The sequence below is a fragment of the Sturnira hondurensis genome, unplaced genomic scaffold (assembly GCF_014824575.4).
Source record: "Sturnira hondurensis isolate 20B ecotype Veracruz unplaced genomic scaffold, ASM1482457v3 Scaffold0010428, whole genome shotgun sequence".
Taxonomy (NCBI): Eukaryota; Metazoa; Chordata; class Mammalia; order Chiroptera; family Phyllostomidae; genus Sturnira; species Sturnira hondurensis.
The window spans coordinates 2,396,783-2,416,954 of record NW_028083059.1 but is presented as its reverse complement, the minus strand read 5'-3'; the positions used below and the strand labels follow the sequence as shown (position 1 = coordinate 2,416,954).

General features: G+C 46.9%; 1 protein-coding gene and 1 pseudogene across 1 annotated transcript; one reads left to right on the top strand and one right to left on the bottom strand.

Moving 5' to 3' along the window:
* Positions 1-1,982: 1,982 nt before the first annotated feature.
* Positions 1,983-6,478, bottom strand: PDX1 (pancreatic and duodenal homeobox 1). The gene is made up of 2 exons (XM_037058835.1): positions 6,025-6,478; positions 1,983-2,428 (listed from the first exon to the last, which is right to left on the bottom strand). The coding sequence occupies exons 1-2, from the start codon at positions 6,425-6,427 to the stop codon at positions 1,983-1,985; spliced, it is 849 nt and encodes a 282-aa protein (XP_036914730.1). The 5' UTR covers positions 6,428-6,478.
* An 11,364-nt stretch (positions 6,479-17,842) lies between these two features.
* Positions 17,843-18,016, top strand: LOC118995884 (uncharacterized; annotated as a pseudogene).
* The last annotated feature ends 2,156 nt before the right edge of the window (positions 18,017-20,172 follow it).

Here is a 20,172-nt window from a genome sequence, read left to right as displayed (position 1 = left end):
AGACAGGAAACGGAGGCATAGGGACATTGGATAATTCTATCAGGGTCACGGAGCCAGTATCAGAGGGACCTGCGGAGGGAAGGCACACACCCTACACACCAGAGCCCAGGCCAGGGTAGAGGGTGAAGAGGCCGCAGGGTGAGGGCTGCTCTCTGTGACCCATTTCAGTGAGGAGAAGGTTCCCTTTTCCCATCCACCTACTTTCTTTTCCTCTGAGGGGAGAATGATTCTCTCCAAAACAAAAACAAAAAGCAAAAGGCAAAAACCAACAGCTAAACAAAAACAAGTCTTGCTTCTCTTTGCAGCCCAGAATACTGGCTGTCCCTCCTGGGAGCCAGCCGACAGTCGCCCCGAGTGGCAGCGCAGTGGAGGCGTATTCCCTCAGGCAACTGGCATCTTAGATGGGCAGACAGATGCCAAGAGGAACAGGGAGCTCCAGGGATTAAAAGCCCACTGAGTCAGGGCCTGTTCGTCCCTAGCACAGGTCACTCTGGACCTAGGGACCCAGGGCCATGGACTCATCCAAAGCAACACTCCTTTGGGTGAGCCAAAGAAAAAAAACCTCTCACAGACCACCTTTTCTTGGGAAAGAAAAAGGAGACCCTCCAGGGCCCTGGCCAACCTCGCGGTTCCCTGAGCCTCTCTGGCTAGTTCAGACCTGCTCTGCGGCAGTTCCACCCCCATGCCTCAGGGCTCTCTTCTGACAAAATCCATCTTGAGAAGCGGCTCAAGGTAAAAACGAAACAAAACCGAGAATCCACATGCTATTACATTACCCCAATTCCCAAACCCAAGCCTATGTTTCTTAATTATGGGCTCCTCCTTAATTAGTATGGAAAAGAGAAATGATTCTTTGATTTGTAAAATGAATTGGTCGGGCGCAAAACAAAGGAGTCAGTTTTCATCTCTTCCCATGTTATCTGTATTTATTAAACATTTCCCACAAACATCACCTGCATTCAAACCAAAATTGACCTGGAAACCACAGACCTGTTTGTAAAGAACTGTTAGGTCATTTCACAACTTTAAATAAAAAATAACCAGTTTCCCACCTCCTCAAACACACACGTTTTTATCATTTCTAAAGATATGGAAATCCTACTGGCTCTGTGACTCGATTCCAAAGTGGGTCAGGCAGCCCCGCTTGCCTTCTACGCAGCCTCTCTGCCTTGAGGCCAGGAACTAAATCCATGTCGTTATTAGAAAGTTCACTCGAGGGTCCATCTTTCTTCCCCAAGCCCCTTGGCCGGGACCCATCTCTCCTGCTCTCTCTCTGGAAATGTTTGACCGAGGGGTATAAGGGACTCTCACCCTGCTTCCACACCCCAGCCCTGCTGCTGCCCCGCTTCCCTTGTAATATCTATTCTTCGGAGCGAAGATGTGCAGGGTGAAGTCAGGATGTGTTCTGGGGGAAGTATGTTGCTTTGGTACCTGAATTTTAAAAGGAAGGAGGGGGAAAGAAATTATCCAAGTCCAAGGGCATCGGTTTTGTTGGGTCTTTGAAACCTCTGACATTTCCTTACAATTATTTCTAAATGTTAAGGCAGAAGCCTGAATCAAAATGGCTGTTCCTGGGCACATACAGGCACTCCGTTTAGCTGGCTTTCCATGTTTGAGAGAATGTTCCAGTTAGTACAGTTGTTGTCATCTTCTGAAGAGCCGGTTTCTCTAAAGAGTCCCTGGTTCTGGAGTGCTGGGACCGGCACAACAAGTGGCAGGCGAGGCCGACCCCACAATATCACCCGAAGAAGACTCAGATCTACAGAAAGGGTCCCTTCTTCTGGAAGATCAACCGGCGTTTCCCCACCGGCCCCAGCTGGCCCAGGCACCTGAGCGCAGCCGCTCCCCTCCCACCTGGGGCGGGCGCCGCAGCACCTGCCTCATCAAACAGCGAGGGCTGGTGGTCCAACCTGGGGTCCTAGGCCTGCTCCCCCCTCCTCTGTGAGTGGTCAAAGCCTCCAGCAGGGAGGAGCCCCCACCTCTCACCGGGGTTCCTGGGGCCGCAGGGGCGCGACACTGGAGGGCTGCGGTGATGCACTAAGACCTGGCGGCAGTCGGCCTTCTCGAGCTGTAACAGGGACAGCGGGTGGCACAGCTCCCCCGGGGGGCAGCGGTGGTGGCAGCGCCAGCAGCTCCTCGCCCGAAGTCACCGCGCAGTCCTGCTCGGGCTCCCCGTCCCCGCCACCCCCGGCGGCTGTTCCGCAGCCGCGCTTCTTGTCCTCCTCTTTTTTCCACTTCATGCGGCGATTTTGGAACCAGATCTTGATGTGCCTCTCCGTCAAGTTCAGCATGACAGCCAGCTCCACCCGGCGGGGTCGAGAGATGTATTTGTTGAATAGAAACTCCTTCTCCAGTTCCAGAAGCTGCGCGCGGGTGTAGGCGGTGCGCGTCCGCTTGTTCTCTTCTGGTTCTGCGGAGTAGGCGTTCCCTGCGGGAGACACAGCGCCTGAGTGTGGTCCCCGACCCCTGGCTCCTCTTGCCCTGCCCTGCAGTCTCTCACGCAACCCAACCATTCATCCCCAATCCTACGGAACCACCCATTCTGCCACTCCTCCACCGAACCCCAGTGTGGGCCCAGGCAGCCGTTGGTTGCCTTTCCTGGGAGGTCCGGACTTTTGTGGACCCCGCGGCGAGCTCTATGAACAAGTGGTTCTTGAATGGGTTCCCTTAACTGGTGTTCGTGTTGATGCTGATTAAAATGCACGGTGTAGATATCTAAACCTACTTGATTCTACAAAGGCGGTAAAATGTCTTTAATATATAATAAAAAAATAACCCCACTTTCTGCAGACGACCCGCAGTAAGAAGTGCATCACAGATCACCACCCAGTTCACACAGACGCATAACCAACACAAAAACTTCAGGACACAAAACCAACCGTTACCATATATGATGATAATTTTTTCCTGTTGTTTACTATTTCATTTTTTAAAAAGAGGTCTCAGCCCAGTAAATTAATTTCACTACTAAGTAATAGGTGCAAATTTAGTTTAAAAAACCTTGTGCTAATAAAAACTCTGAAAAACCTCAAGCTAATATAGTTATATACGTATTAATAATACATATAGTTATGTCTGACCATATATCCTCTCTCTTTAGTTTTATTGTAATTGGCCCCAACTCAAGAGCCAGTACATTTTCTATAATTGTTCTCATTTTAACCTCCGCTGGGCCACTGCCCTGAAAAAGAAGGGGAACTATTCTGGGCCTCTAAGGTCACTATCAGTCTCAGCCTCTCCGTCCTAGGCCCCAAATCCTGGCTGAGGGGAGGCTAAGAGGCCCCAATTCCTCTGGGGATTGGAGGAGGCTGGTGGGGGGGATGGTGAGGTCAAGAGCTCCCAGCTCTGAGCCCAGACTCGGGGAAGCAACGCCGGGGAAGCAAGATCCTGTAGGTTAGTGCCGCACGACCCGTGTTTGTCGCCTGGCTCCTGGAGGCCCCAAGGTTTCCCTTTCTGTTCAGGATACTGACTGCATGGTCAGTGGACTCTGTTGGGATAAGTTTTATTAAAACTCTGGGACAAGGCCTACATCAGTTCATGTTCGGACAGAGGCATGAAACATTTCTCCTGTGTCTGCTGGCTAGGCCTCAGGGAGTTGAAAATCTGGTGTTCAAGTTAGAGGAGGAGGGTTAATTATACAATGGAACCTGCCAGGTTTCCCCCCACCCCCAGGCTACAAGTTGGCTCTTAGAAGACGCAGAGGTTCAGGCCTGAGTCAGGAAGGAGGTCTGCTTGCTGTAGGGCATCTCTGGATCTTACACATCTCTGGATCAAGCCTTCCCTGGCCTGGGGAAGAAGCCTGCAGGAACACTTAAAAAGGATTCCCACCCCACCCCCCATGCCCGCCCCGCCGGCCCCACCCCGGGTTCTTAAATTCAAGCCACAATCTCTCGGGCTCTGGTACTCTTTTGTGGGCCTCACAGAGGTGTTGTGACAGGCTGCTGTGTTTGCACCACTACCCTAACAAATCTAAGCTCTGGAGAGTCAGCAGGCGGTGGAGGGGGAGAGGAGGGGAGGGGAGGGAGGCAGTTGCTGGCGTTATTGGGAAGGTGGCAAGGTGCTGGGCGAGGAGATCCTGGTGGTGAGTCTGAGACAGTTCTCTTCCTAGGCTGAGTCTTTCAGAAGTCCCTGTTGTTAGTATTCATCTCTGTACTATGAATAAACGCCCTTTGGTCACTTCTTTGTCCTCAGGGACCTGAAAACCCACTATGAGGATTCACAGGCCCTGAAGTTCTGCTCCTTGGAACATTTTCTGGGGGAGGACCCTCCCCACCCCAAACAGCTTCAGGAAAGAGGGTTTGGGCCCCTTTCTGGCTGGCTGAGCCCGCAATGAGCCAGAGGGTGCTGGCAGAGGCCCCTCCAGGCCAGATGCTCCAGACCGGGGATGTCACCCTTCCAGGGTTCCTCCATGCCCCTGGCAAGGTTGCCGATTTTCCTTCTGGTTTTACTTTCGGGCATTTTGGGTCCTCTGGAGCCCAAGCTCCACCAGAGCTGGCATAACACCCTTGCGGGAGACGGGCAGGAAATTTAGGCCACCTCAGGGCCTCCCACCCTTTTCCTGAAGAAGCCGCCAGCAGGGCCCAGGAGGCCGGAAACGCATGTCCCCAGCGCCCTGCAGAAGGGAGCTCTAGAGAGGGACCGCAGCAGCTCCTCGCAGGAAACTACGGGCTGGAGGTCCTCCACCCTGACTGAAGGACGCTGTCCTCCCGCCTCCCGCGAGTCTCCGAGTTCTTAGGCCCGGCCAGGCAGGCTGGTAAGTAAGCAGAAGCAGCCCGCATATCTGGAGACGCCTCGAGCAGGGGTTTCACCGGATGTGGGGAAGGAAGAATGTGGCTGAGCTTGTTGCCTGTCCTGCCTCAGGACCGGCTCGGTCCTCACACTCAGTTTCAACAGAAAGGGAACTAGGAAAGGAGAGCCTTGAGACTCCGAGTGAGCTGGGACCCCCCAAAGCCCTGCTTGGCTGTGCCAGGCAGGGTCAGGACCATGCAGGACCCCGCAGGCCGCGTGGAGCGTCAGGGGCGCCAGCTAGAGCCTCTCCCCGCACTCCCGATGGTGAGTTGGAAGGAAAGAAAAGCCCACTATTTGCAGTGCAGGTGTGACCAGAAGTGGCTTCGGCAGGGAAACGATAACATTGTGTGGCGGGGCGTCATAGGCCGTGTGGGAAATCGCAGCCAGCTCAGGGCGGGGAAAGGACAGCCGGAGGGCGAGAGCGGGATCTCTGCTCTCCGCCTCCAGCTCCGGGAGACCTTCTGTTACCCGCCTCGGCCCAAGGCCAAACAGACCCGGGGCTCCCGCTTCCCTGGGCAGGCTGTGCAGAAAGAGCGCCTCCTTCCTCCAACTGACCTCTTTACAGCAGCGCGGGGAGACCCCTTCGCACACTTCTGTCTGGTCTAAAGTGAAGTTAGCATTGCAGACGCCTGGCCCAGCTGCCAGGCTCTTAGGTGAGCGGCCGGTCCCCTGCCTTGCGGTGAGCCCCCCACCTTGCCTCAGCTCCTGTCTGGTGTCCCCTGGCCGCCGGACATCCCTGCTTTCCCGCTCGTACTGGGTGCCCACGACTGCCACCCTGCTGGTGAAGCCGCCGGACACAGGGCGCCAGGGGCCCCGGGCTCCGAAGGCGGGCTCCCGCGGCTCACAGGTACCCCGAACTTTGCTCCATTTCTTCCACCGGAACCCCCGGGAGTCCGGGTGGGAGGATACCTAGCTGGAGGAGGATCTGAGGCTCTGAAGCCTTGAGCTCGGCCAGACCTTAGTTCTCGGGGAGGCGCGTTGGGAGCGAGTGGCTCCCGGAGTTCAGCATACAGGGGAGATAGAGGTTTAAGCCCCCAGGAGGAGAGCCGAGAAGCAAAGACGCCCCAAATGCGTCAGCGTGGGATGGCCTCGTTGGGTTCCCGTGTATGTTAGTTCGACCCCGGGTGATCCGTAGGGGCCAGGAACGCGAACTGGGAGAGGCCCTTCGGAGTGATCCGAGATAGGGGCAGCCCGCTGAGAGAGGACAAGGAGAGAGGGGCCGGGATCCAGGCTTACCTGCCCACTGGCCTTTCCACGCGTGAGCCTTGGTAGACTTCATCCACGGGAAAGGCAGCTGGACGCGGCTGGGCTCCTCCAGGGCGCCTGGATCGGCTCCATCCGGGAAAGGCCCAGCGGGCGGGTGGGGTGGCGCGAGTTGAGCGGGTAGGTGGTGGTGGAGGTGTGCCACCGTGGGGTCCTCAGCAAGCGGGGGAACCTCGTATGGGGAGATGTCCAGCGGACTGCCTTGCTCCAGCGCGCCCAGGGTGCTGGGGAATGGAGGTGGCGGCAGCGGGGGCTGGCGGCCCATATACAGGCAAGCAGGGGGGCTGGCGCTGAACTCAGGCGCGGGGCCCCGCTGGAACGCACACGGGTTCTTGTAAAGCTGCGTGGCCGCATAGTACTGCTCCTCGCCGTTCATGCTGCCGCCGGGGCTCGGGGACCCGGAGTCCGGAGCTGGAGACAGTAACTCGAGGCCGTCCTGTTCTCCCACTGCGGGCGCCACGCCTGTTCGCTTTGACAGCTTGGCTCTGCGCGCAGACTGAGCCCGCGGCGGGCAGGGACTCCCGGGCCGGCCGCCCCGCCATAGGCTCCGCTGTGGCCCACGTGGCTCAGCCCGGGGCCGTCATTGGCCGGACTGACGGCCTTAAGACGCCAGGCCTGGGCGCCCGCGAGCGCCCGCATTTGTTTCGATTTTCTCTTTCAGCTGAGCTCTCCGTGCGCCCTTGGCAGGGCTCTCCAAAGTTGGGCGCGCATGAAAATCTTAGGATTTCTATTCATTTATAGAAACAGTTTCATTAGATTTTAAATGTTCTATTGTATGTTTGACAAATAATTTATATATGTATATATTGAGGTTGTACATTTAAACTTTTTTTTCAACTGTCAGGGAACACGGTCCAAAAAGCTTGAAGACCTAGCTCTACGAGTCGGAAGCAGCTGGTTCTGTTTAGTGTGTGCGGTTGGTACATTGGCACCAAGGACGCCGATGAGCTAACACACAAAGATTCAGCTTTTGCCGAATGCTTTTGTCTGTGGCCGTGCCGCGGAACTTCTGGAGAGTAACCTGTCACTTCTGAAGCATTCGCTGTGTCTTTTTATTGTGACAAAATTATTAGGCATTACCAATTTTGATTTTGATAAACTGGGACTCCAATGGTTTCCTCAGGTGGCCAGCGGGGGAAGAAGTTGGCTGTCGGCAGATCCGCCTCCCTCCCCTCCCCCCGCCCCCGGGCTCAGTCCACCAGCTAAAACTAGTCCCTCGTTACATTGAAAGAAGGCAGGACGCGGGACAGGGAGAGGTAGGCAGGGTTTACAAAAGAAATAAAAGTAGTGCGTTCTTATGACAACGTCAGCCTTTGGCTTCCACCAGTTGGGTAACATCTTGACACTCTGGGGTCCTGACTTAAATAGACCTGCTTTTTCCGACTCCAGGGTGCGGACAGGCTACAGTGGCTACCACCCTCGGCCTGGGCTAGTCCAACGCTGCCGACCATTCTGCCTTGGGTGTCCTGAGCGGCCTCGGACCGGCTCCCGTCGAAATGAACACATTCCTTAAACCGCAAGGTGGGATTTTAGAAAAACTAGATACTTTCGCAGAAAAGCTTAGACAAGAGGGAGCATGAAGCCCAAGGAACCAACATGAGAAAAATCACGACGATTTGACTTTCCTAAAGAACAAGCTGCATTCAGTCCTTTAACAAGTAGATTTTAATAATTTTTCTTCTAGTGGAAATATTTGCGCTTCCATGCGCACAGACTGAGTACACTAAGCAAGAAGCCTCAGTGGGGCTTGACCTATCTGCAGAATTCTGTTAGACGCGTGTGCCGTCTCCGAATGGGTGTGTAGAGGTGTGCTGGGCACTGACCGATCCGCGCGAGTCTGGGAACGCGCGCAGCTACCAGGAAGCCCGGCGGGTGGGGGTGGGGGTTTCAGTGATTTCTTCAGGGAAAAGGGCCACCTGCGGTCCTGCGGTCCTGCGGTGGGGGTCGGCCAGGGATTGAAAGGCCGTGGGACCAGCGCACCTAATCTCTGCGCTCCCGAGTCAATGAGTCTATTGTTCGGGGCGGCCGCGGGGGAACTCGGCGCTATCACCCAGGCCGCGAGTGACCACATCGATCAGGAGCGCAGGACTGCAGGGGTTGCCTGGCCGCGGCGTGTTGACCCTCGGAGATAATCTGCCAAGTCTCGGCGGGTTGACTAGGTGACAGGGTTATGAGCCTTCGGCGAATTCTGCTCGGGACAAAGATCGGCCACCTTTCCGCTCCTCTTCTTCCTTCTCCTCCTCCCATCTCCTCCCGGCGCCAACACCCTTCTCTGGATTTGGTAGCCAGCCTGGCTCTCCCCCGCCTCTCCGCGCCCCCGCCCCCGCTGTTGGCCTCACCTGCCATCCTCCACCTAGAGTGTTTACTTTGCACTTCTTGCTAATTGCGCATTTCTGTAAATTGGTCTCCATCTCGATGCTTCATTTGCTCCCATTTAATGTTTTTGCTCGGCCCTGTAGAAGGAAAACAGACGCTCAGCAGAAAGCAAACCCGCTCACCGCGCTAGAGGGCAAAAACAGCGGGAACCAGGCTGCAGGAGCAGGTGGGGGAGGGGACAGGGGGCTGAAGCTGCACGCTCCCACTTTCACAAGTCTGCTCGCTACTTGAAGAGGTGACCCAGGAAACTGTCAAACAGCAATTTAGTATTATTTGGTGGGACAAAGCTCACAGGGTTTTTGGATCGGCTACTGACATATAATATAATATGATATATGACATGATATAATGTAATATATGATCTATAATACATAATATATAATATATATGACCTCACCCGGTAGAACCCTCCACTGAGAAAACTCGTGTGGCGTATTTCTTCTGTGGATGCAGCTCCTGGTATCATAAAACCGCCGAGTCCATTACAGGCGAAATGCGTTTCCGCTCCGCATCCCCGCTGACGCCGGCGCCCCTCTCGCCTCCCACAGCCCAGAGCGTTGCGGAACCATTAGGCGAGCGCCTTCCCGAGCCATTTAACAGCAGCTCTTATGGATAAATAAACAAGAAAGGCTGTAAACCAATTACAGTGTGGACAGTGAAAAAGTCGTTTATTAGCAGGACGTCCTGATAGCCCTCGCTGATGCTGCAGGTCCTCATCTGCCCCTCCCTCCCTTCTTCCCCTCCCGCGACGCAGTGGGTGCCCTGCACCCACTTAACACCGCTTACCTTGTTCTTGCTTTTTCACAGGCATTCCAAGGGCCGAACTGCGCTTGGTATTAAGAATTTTTAAGCCATTGTATCCCATCGTAAAGGAAAAAAAAATTGATGAACCACATTAAACTCAAATGATATGGAATGCTATTTTAAGGAATTTCATTTCTAAGAACATATTTGTTTTTAGAACTAATTTGCTCTTAAAATACAAATTAAATTACATCCTGAGCTGAAACGCTGAGGCGAACGATATGACGTATGGAGTGCAAATACCACCGTCATTTACTTTGAATTTTGGCTCACTAGTCTTTTCTTCAGCCAGCACTTACGCAGGCCAGTTTTATTCCCTAGGGTGAACCATCCTTCCCTCCTACTACCCTGGGGTTTCCTCAGAGCCTGGTACCCAGGTCTGAGAAGCAGTGAGGAAAATCTCTCTCGTTTAGGGAAAAAGACCTCAGACTTTGAATGAAAGCCTCTCCATCAACCAGTAGTGCAAAACAGTCCAGCAAAAATGACTGGGGAGTGGAAATTATTTTCCAGACAATTCTGCCCCTCCCCTACCCAACCGTGTATATAAACGCAGACTAAAAATCTCATATAGGTAGGCACTGGCTTTGTTCTCTGCCTCGCTGGCTTTCTCGAGCGAACTAGCAGACCAGAGCAGGGAGGCGCCCTGGTCGGCCTCAGCACTGCGCTGTCCATCCGGTCCGCTCTCAGTGCTGCTCCCCAGGACTGGGACCCTTGCCGCTGCAAGGAGAGTGTGGAAGGAAGTAGAGACTCCTAAGGCTCTGTGCTTGTCCCGCCTCTGGCATAACTGTTGCCTGCCCTTGCAGTTCTGGACCGATTCCTTCCACCTGCTCTCACCCGGACTCCACCATCCAGAAATCCCAGCCCTCGTCATTTCCCTTCTCGTCCGAGTCCTGGATAACCACCTCCTAGCTTTGAACCACATCCTCTTCTTCTCCTTCCACCCTCCTTCATCACCAGTTCCTGTGACGAATCCTTTGTTCTCCTTACCGCCAGGTTCTTGCTCAAGCCCAAAGATGCCTGTCACTCCAGCCACCTTTCTAAACCATCCTGCTTTTCACATGGTTTTAATGGGAAGGACAAATGATTTCAGTGATATTTTTGATGAAACACCTCTTCAGCCCTTCTTGTGTGTCTGCTTGCGATCTCTATGAGGGACGGAAACCCAGTAGTAAAAATATGTTCTGGCTTTGGTGGGCGATGGAAAGCTCTTGGGAGCTGCATACACCTCTCTTCTAAAGCTCCCTCTGCCCTGCACAAGCTGTGTGTCCCCTAGCGAGTTACACAAGTCCACTAAGTCTCCCTGTCCTTATTTGTAAAGCGGACACAATATACTGCCCATGGGGTGGATTCACTGCACACTGTGAAGGAGCACATGCATGGAGCCGGGCTTTGTTTCAAGCATTTAATCCTCATGAAACTGCCATTAGGTAGAAGCTCTTATTCTCACCGCTATGGTGAAACTGAGGCATAGCGATGTGACTTGTCCAGGATCACACCGCTGGCTAGTAGGTGGCAGAGCCTAGATCCCAGAGGAGTTTGTTCTGTTGGATATGACACTATCACTATCTTGCCTACATAGTAGATAGTGAAGATATATTTTTAAGATGGTTTTTGTGAGAAGTCACTGAGAGAAAATGTTTCATTTCCTGCCACTCTCTAGGCAGTCAATAAATAAATGGTCATTTCTTCCTTTCTCCCCTAGCGTTGCTTTTTATGCATCTACAAGCATCCAAAAGAATGGCAGAACTGTTAACAAAAGCTCATGTCTAAGGATGTTCCCAGACAGGCAGACCCGAAAGGTATGTTCAGGGACACTGGGAGAAAGCACTGGGTGGCTATATTTCTGTGTTTTAGGGGAATATGCCCTGAAGTGCTTAAAGGAGAGGTGTGGGGTGGGGAGAGCTGGATAGCACTCTCTCAAGCAGGCCCTCCATGCCCCACAGAGAAACAGGTGCATAGATTTCTCCTTTCTACATTCAGGAAAGTCTGATAATAAGGATTGAAGGGTGAACTAATCATATCCCTACTGGGATGAGCATCCTGTTAGATATGGAATCCAGCATCTGAGCCCTGTCTTAATAGCCAGAGGACACTTCCACTGCATTGTCTATGATTCTTCCACTCCCCAGGCTGAAGATGAAGGTATTGTACTAAACTCAGAGGAAACCCTCAAACAGCTCATGAGAGAAGGAAGCGATTCTAGTGTTTGGGTTGGAGCAGGGCTGGAATCCTTTCCATTCCTGCTTTCTCCAGGTTGAGAAGGTGGCTGTGTGCAACCCTGGCTTTCCTTGTGAAGATGTAGAAACACCTTCATCAAAGTGATACCTCTGCATCACCAAATCCGAGACCCATACAAAAGTGTTAAAATTAAAACTCTGTGGGAGTTAAAGTGGGAGAGGCAGCTCCCAACTCAGAAGAGCAGAACTGAAGACCCTCTCTTTGGGACTCTTAGGGTAGATCCATTCCCTTTCTCACAGAGAATTAAATGAAGGCTCATTATTTGGTTGTGGTGTCAACTTCACTAAATTTTCCTATTCATAATGTTTCCTGTGACAGAGATCTCTCACCAGTGTACCGCTGTGCTGAGAGAAACTGAATTTGAATACATTTATTTTGTGCATTTTTTCCAATTACACATCACAACATATTTATGTTTATAAGCAAATTTCACACAGGTACAAACTCTGAATAGTTGATGAAGTAACCTGGAATAGTGCTTCTGGCAGTGTGATTGTTGAACCATATGTATCGGAATCACTGGAATGCATATGCTGAACATTATTATATAGTATAGACAGACATGGAATTATAATCTCGTATATCTGACATATATATATATATATAAAATCTTGTATGCCAATTTTACCACAGGAAAAAAAATCACTGGTGTGCTTATATAGTGCGAATTCCTAAGACTAATCCCACATCTACTGAATAACCATGTCTGGGGTGTGATGGGACCTGGAAACATGCATTTCCAAAAAACCCAAGGTCATTCTTTATTAAAAAGATTTATTTCTTTTGAAAGAGAGGGGAAGGAAGGGGAAAAGAGAGGGAGCAAAACATTGATGTGTGAGGAAAACATTGATCCATTGCCTCTCATTGCATGCTTCTGATCAGGCATGTACCCTGACCAGGAATCGAACCAGTGACCTTTTGCTTTGCAGAATGACACCCAGCCCACTAAGCTACACCAGTCAGGGCCCAAGATTATTCTTATGTACACTAAAAATTGAGAATAACAACAACAACAACAAGAAATACAAACTTTTAAATTATAATTGATTTGGCATACAGAGACACACAGATACTCTTAAAGAACAAACACGAAGCATAGGCATTCAAATGAAAATATATTTCTAAGCCCTGGCTGGTGTAGCTCAGTGGATTGAGTGTAGGCCTGCAAACCAAAGGATTGCAGTTTGACTCCCAGTCAGCACATGCCTGGGTTGCAGGCCAGTTCCCAGCGGGGGACGCACAAGAGGCAACCATACATTGATATTTCTCTCTCTTTCTTTCCTTCCCTTCCCCTCTAAAGATAAATAAATAAAATCTTTAAAAAATAGTATAGGAAATGGAGAAGCCAAAGAATTTATATGCACGACCCATGGACATGATCTAAGTCAGGGAATGCTGGAGGGAGGTGCATGCAGGGTGGAGGGAAATAAAGAGGAGAAAAAAAGGACAACTGTAATAGCATAATCAATAAAATATACTTCAAATATATATATGTCTATGTCATAAGGCTTTTGTGAGGTTTAAATGAGGAAATCAGTAAAAATGCTTAAGTCAGTGCAGAAAACATGTTAATTCTTTCTCTTTTTTTACCAATCTCCCACCCCCTCCCATTTGCCAATCATGAACCTGCTCTCTGTATTTAAAGGTCTGTTTCTGTTTTGTTTTTTTGTGTGTTTTTTTAGATCACACATATAAGTGATATCATATGGTATTAATCTTTCTCTGTCTGACTTAATTCACTTAGCATAATATTCTCTAGGTCCATCCATGTTGTTGCAAATGATAAGATTCCATTCTTTTTTATTGTTGAGTAGTATCCCATTGGTATATATGTACCACATTTTCTTTATCCACTTATCTATTGATAGACATCTAGGCTGCTTCTAGATCTTGGTTATTGTAGATAACGCTTCAATAAACAGGGATGCATATATCTTTTCAAATTAGTGTTCTTTGAAAAAATATCCTCACCTGAGGATATACTTACTGATTTTGAGAGAGAAAGAGAGAGAGAGAAAAACAGACATTGATGTGAGAGAGAAACATCAATTTGTTGCCTCCCTTATACATCCCAGCTGGGAATTGAACCCAAAACCTAGGTATGTGCCCTAACCAGGGATGGAACCCACAACCTTTTTGGTGTATGGGACAGTGTTTCAACCAACAAAGCCACCCAGCCAGGGCTCAAATTAGTGTTCTTTTTTTCATTGGATGAATACCACTATGTGCTATTGCTGGGTCATATACAGCAGCTCTATTTTTATTTTTTAAATATTTTATTTATTTTTAGAGGGGAAGGGAAGGAGAGAAGGAGAGAAATATCAATGTATGGTTGCCTCGCGTGAGTCCCCTGCTGGGAACTGGCCTGCAACCCAGGCATGTGCCCTGATTGGAATCGAACTGCGATTGTGTGGTTCACAGGCCCATGCTCAATCCACTGAGCTACACCAGCCAGGGCTCGCAGCTCTATTTTTAATTTTTTGAGAATCTCCATACTGTTTCCCATAGTGGCTGCATCATTTTTACAATCCCAACAATAGTGCACAAGGGTTTCCTTTTCTCCACATCGTCACCAGCATTTGCTAGTGTGTGTGTGTGTGTGTGTGTGTATGTGTGTGTGTGTGTGAGATAGTAATTCTGACAGGTGTGAGGCTTTATCTTACTGTTATTTTAATATATATATACTTTCCTGATGATTTGGGATGTTCAGCACACCTTCTTATATGTTTGTTGGTCATCTCTACATTCTGTTTGGAGAAATATTTATTCGGGTCCTTTGTCCATTATGTTAGAGGATTGTTTGTTTTTTGGTTTTTAGTTTTATGATTTCCTTATGAATAAGGAGGTTTTTAATATTAAACTCTTATAAAAATATTATTTGAGAATATCTTCTACCATTCAATAGCTTGTCCTTTCATTTTCTTGATGATTTCCTTCACTGTACAAAAACTTTTTAGTTTGAGGTAGTCCCATTTATTTTGCTTTTGCTATCCTTGCCTAAGTAGACACCTAAAAATCGCTAAGACCAATGTCAAAAGGTTTATTGCCTGTGTTTTCTTCTAGGAGCTTTGTGCCTTCAGGTCTTACACTTAAATCTTCAATCCATTATGAGTTTATTTTTGTATATGGTATATAAAAGTGGTCCAGTTTCATTTTTTTTGCATATATCTATCCAGTTTTCCTAGCACCATTTATTGAAGAGACTGTCTTTACTCCATTGTAAAGACTCCCTTGTTCTAGCCTCCTTTGCCCTAGACTGACCATATAAGCAATGATTTCTTTTTTGGACTTTATTCTATTCCATTAATCTATAGATCTGTTTTTATGCCAGTACCATACTGTTTTGATTATTGTAGCTTTGTAGTGAAGATTGAAATCAGGGGGTGTGATACCTCCAATTCTGTTCTTTTTCAAAATTTCTTTGGCTGTTTGGGGTCTTTTTTGTTTCCATATAAGTTTTACAATTAGTTGTTCTAGTTCTGAGTTATTCTAGTTCGGAGAAGAATACCATTGGTATTTTAACAGGGATTGCATTGACTTTGTAGAGTGCTTTAGGTAGTAAAGGCATTTTAATGATATTAATCCTTCCAATCCATGAACGTGATATATCCTTCCATTTATTTGTATCCTCTTCAGTTTCTTTCATCAATGTCTTATAGTTTTCAAAGTACGGATCTTTCCTCTCTTTGGCTAAATTTCTTCCTAGGCATTTTATGCTTTTTGAAGCAATTGTAAATGGGATTGTTTTATTAACTTCTACTTCTGATGGGCTGTTATGGGTGTAGAGAAACTCAATACATTTCTGTATATTGATTCTGTATCTTGATTTTACTTAATCCATTCATTAGTTTTCATAGTTTTTTTTGGTGGAGTCTAGAAAGCATGTTATTTAAATCTGTACGTGGGAAAACACATACATCCTGAACATTTTTATAGTAGGGTATAAATCCTGAACATTTTCATATATTTTTTTCCTATCTTATGCATCCATTGTTTATGTGACTAAGGATTTAGAAAGGATCATCAGGATCTTATTTTATAATTGTGCTTACGCCCACTGAGCTCTTTAGAAAGAGTAGGACTCTCCTTGGGATGTTAATGTGGCTCCAAGGTGGGTTCAAAGAAGTAGAGCTGAGCATTTCCAGCCACAGTAGCTAACACATAAGGGCAAATAAAGGGAGGCAATAAAACCAAAGCAAATTGATTCATCTCCAGGCAGTACCATTAACTTGTGTCTTAATGCCATACTTTCTCTACACTGAACATGACCAAATAGCTTCCTTTAAAGGTAAATGAATTTTATATAATTTGCAGCTAATTCCATTTAATTCTGCCCCCATGAGCATGTGATAAGGGAATGTGACACTGGTTGACAACAACAGGCTAAAAGGGGCGTTCAGGAGGAGGCCCATATTTGATTTCCAAGTGCTCTGGCTCAGCACCGAGAGATCCAGATCATTGTGAGCGTGTTGGTTTCTTGGTTATTTGCTTTCTGTTCTCCTCACTCCCGAGTAAAGGGCAGTGGGAAAACACTAGGATCCATCTGTCACAATGAAGCCAGTTGCAATAATAACAGCTACTTCTTTTTAGAAAATCATTCCTGTCCTGCCACACTCCCTTTACATTGTAGAAAATCAGGAAGAGTAAAAAATAATAGAATCAATAACAACTTTGTTATCTAGTAACTTAAACAACCCTTGCCTGCTGAGATGGCAGAACAGGATTTCTTATCTTGGAAACAGGAAAACTCTGGATAGTAAACTGTTTTCACAAAGTGTTTCTAACTGGATTAAGTTTCTAGAGAAAGTGCCTAAGGTAGGAACCCTGCTAAATTCTAATCACTTATACACAATATATTAAAACAAGGGAAAGAATGGGTCTTTTTATCTAATATATAGTATTTCTTCTTTTTTATTTAAGGGAATATCAACTGTTGCACAATTATCTGAGGGTTGAAAAACTCGAATGGGGAATTCTCATTGAAATGTCTGGATCATCTGGTCAACTTATTTTTTTGTTCCTCTATCAGTACTTGTCTACATCAGTACTTGCCCCACACTCTGTTCTTCTAAGAGCTGTTATAATGCACACCGGAGTCTTCAGAGTCAAGAAATGTTCTCTCTAGCCCTAACTGGTGTGGCTCAGTGGACTGAGCATGCCAACCAGAGAGTCTCTGGTTTGATATCCGGTCATGGCACACGCCTGGGCTATAGGGCCAGGTCCCCAGTGTGGGGCGTTCAAGAAGCAACCACACATTGATGTTTCCCTCTCTTTCTCCTTCCTTCCCCCAATCTCTAAAAATAAATAAATAAAACCTCTAAAAAATAAAGAAATGCTCTATTTACTCAACAATCCATCTAAAAAACATCAGGAAGTGAGCCTGGTTTGACTGGGATAGTCCGTGTTTATGTCTTTGCTTGTAAGGATTGATGATGTAGTTCAAGAGCCAGGAAAGGGAGCCATCACTCCCACAGTGCAGGTTCATAATAGCAACTAACTAGACAATACACACGCCACAGACATTGTCTTGCCTGACCTGATTCATTTACATAGTTGAAGGGAAAGTAGAACTGAGGAACTTAAAAAATCAAGTTAGTCTGTCTTACTGCTCTAGTTTACACCCAATTTCATCATTTGTATGCTGAGCTTCCAGTACAGACTCAATCATTTCACATTTTATTGTCACTCTAACACCTTACAGTGTGTCCTTAAAGTCTGAACATAGATGACTACATAATATTTTTGTATTCAATGTGTATAAAATAAAATCATATTATCTGTACACCCCAGACTTTATGGCTAGCCTATATATAAACTAAACTGATCTCCATTGGTTTTTCTTGGGAAAGAGGTACACATCAAGCTAAAATTCAATTTAGGGGAAAAATCTTTTCTCTTTTTACTACTGCTGTATTGTAAAACATAATCAATCAGTGTTGTCTGCTTCATTTACAAAGCAATTTATTAGACTCTGCCAACATAGTCACAGTTAAGCCTTGAAGTTTCTAAAAGTTGTAGTTAGAGATTGTTATGAATCCAGATAAACAGCAGTGTTTTCTTACCTTCCCAGCAAGTTGTGACAGGTGATAACAAAAAGGCAAACAGAAGGCTCTCACCCCTACCCTGGTGTTATCTGCCTCCTGCCTTGCGGTCACACAGAATGTGGAGTTTTCTCAAGAGAGTGGAGTGACACTATTTACCTTTTTGTATTTAAATGACCAGTATCAAAACTTGAATCTAATAATTAGAGAAATTTCATTAAGGAGAGCTACTTACCAGAAAACATTAAAATTTCCCCTTTTTCTCCTGCCACAATTCCTTATGAATCACTTCCCTGCGAGCCCTCAGGCCATTTTTTAAAAGAATACTGATCATCGCTTCTCGGCCTTTTGGCTAAGATCAAGTGTAGTATCTGTTCTTATCAGTTTAGAAGAATACTGATCTTATTCCATCCACTATTTATGATACTCTAAGAATTTGGTTCTGATTATTGCTTGATATGAGGACAGAAAAGAACTGGAGATGGTTCAAGTATATTTCAGCTGAAAAAATAATTGAACAAAATTGAGTGGTGTTTCAATGAAGGTTTTTTTTTCTTTCCCAGTATGTTGGGTAAATGGCGGTGGGGCCTATAAAAAGGGCCTGGCCAGCCCTGGCTGGCATGGCTCAGTGGATTGAGCACTAGTATGTGAACCAAAGGGTCACTGGTTCAATTCCCAGTCAGAGCACATGCCTGGGTTGTAGGCCAGGTCTCCCAGTTGGGGGCACATGAGAGGCAACCACACTTTGATGTTTCTCTCCCTCCCTTCTCTTCTGTCTAAAACTAAATAAAATAAAATCTTTTTTAAAAGGCCTGGCAAGCTCCTCATTCCACATGAAATTCAAACTTCATTTTCTCAAAAATATACCTGAAGAGACACAATTCTGTTCAATTTCTAAGAAAGCCACCAATTGGGGCAACAGAAGCAATGAGCAATTCAGCACCAAATTTTGTACACAGTCCTCCTGTCTATGATGTTATATGGATGTTTCACAAATTTCACCTCCTTTCTCTCACCTTCTCCATTCCTCAGGGGTCCCTGAAGCACAGGGCTTCACTTTACACCAGGGGTCCTTATAGTTCTTCCTTACCTCATGCCTGAAAAGAAAGCATCTACTACAATAGGTTAGCAGTGATAAAGCAGAACTACTAAAGCCGTAGTTCTGACTGTTGTTTTAGTCAAATAGCTCTTTGAGATAGTCACTAATGTGATAAATCATCTCCCTGGAAACACACATCTATGTGTCAGCACACAAAGTTCTACACGAGATTTCAGGAAATTTATAGTCCTCTGGCTCCCCAGTCCCCCCATTGCATCCCTCACAGAGCCAAGTTTCCCTGAATCCAATCTGTGTCCAACTTGTGCTTTGCGTCTCCACTTCTGTAGTTTGGGTTCATGTATTTTGGGTTAATGCATTTTGGGCCAATGTATTTCCAGGGAGTGCAATGTATTTTGCACTCCCTGGAAATTTACAAAAGTTACTTCCTTGTAAATATTCACAATGATCGTTGTTTGTTTATTTGATTGAATACTCATGCTAGATACAGAGGACTTATACATTGGGCAATTATTGCTCACATTTCTGACTCTAGGCACTTACTCTGCCAAGATAATAAGCACAATGAAATCAAATGGTGAGTTTGAAAGAGGTGAAATTATAATTCTAAGATTTATTAGAAATTTATAGATATACAGGTACATTGAACCAAGGCACTGATTTGTTGTCGCAATGGCTTACAATTGTTCTTCCCTTCCACCTTTCAATAATTTTTTTCTAATTATCTACTCTGTGCCAAGCACTGTGGCAGGCTTTGGGACCATACCAAAATCAGATGTGATCTTTTCCCTGGAGGTCTTGTATGCTACAAGTGAGAAGAAAGCAGGCATATAAGCACAGCCACAACAAAGGACTCCAGATGTCCTGAAGGTGTGGTTCTTACATCTCACGGAAGCTGGTGAACACATTGCTCATATCGAGATGGTATGACTTTTCCTTGAGGCTCAGTTTTCAGTTATTTCATGAAAGTAGATAGGGTCTGGTCTGGCCTCATCACTTACTAGTCGTTTGACTCTGGACTTTTAGGTGACCAGTCTTTCACATTTCTAATGTGACAAATGGTGAATTATTTGAACTATTAAAAGCATAGGCTCTGGAGCTAGACTCTCCTTGTTAAATCCCAGTGTCACTACTTAAGAGGTGGGTAACCTTGAGTAAGTTCTTTATCCTCTCTGTACCTCTCAGTTCCCTCTTCTGTAAAAAGGGGATGATGATTACACCACATAGAGTTGTGCCCTGTGAGTTAAAATATGTGAAAATCACTCCAAAAATAACACACATATAGAGTGCCCAGGTATTAATTCATTCATTCATTCACTCATTCAAGTTCAACAAATATCTATAGAATGTGTCCTCTGTGCCCCACACTATACTATGTATAGAGGATGCCATGGTAAGAGGTAATCTCTGCTTTAAAAAACTCTCTAGTCTAGTAAGGGAGTCAGGCAACTAGAGAGGAAATTTAAACGCAGTGAGATGATATCTGTGATAGTAAAAAATGTAGGCACATTCTCCAATCTAAGGGTGCTTTCATTCTTGCTTTGTTAATCCCCTAGCTAGGGCACACACCTTTAGCAACTTTAGGATCTTTGTCACAGAGGGTTT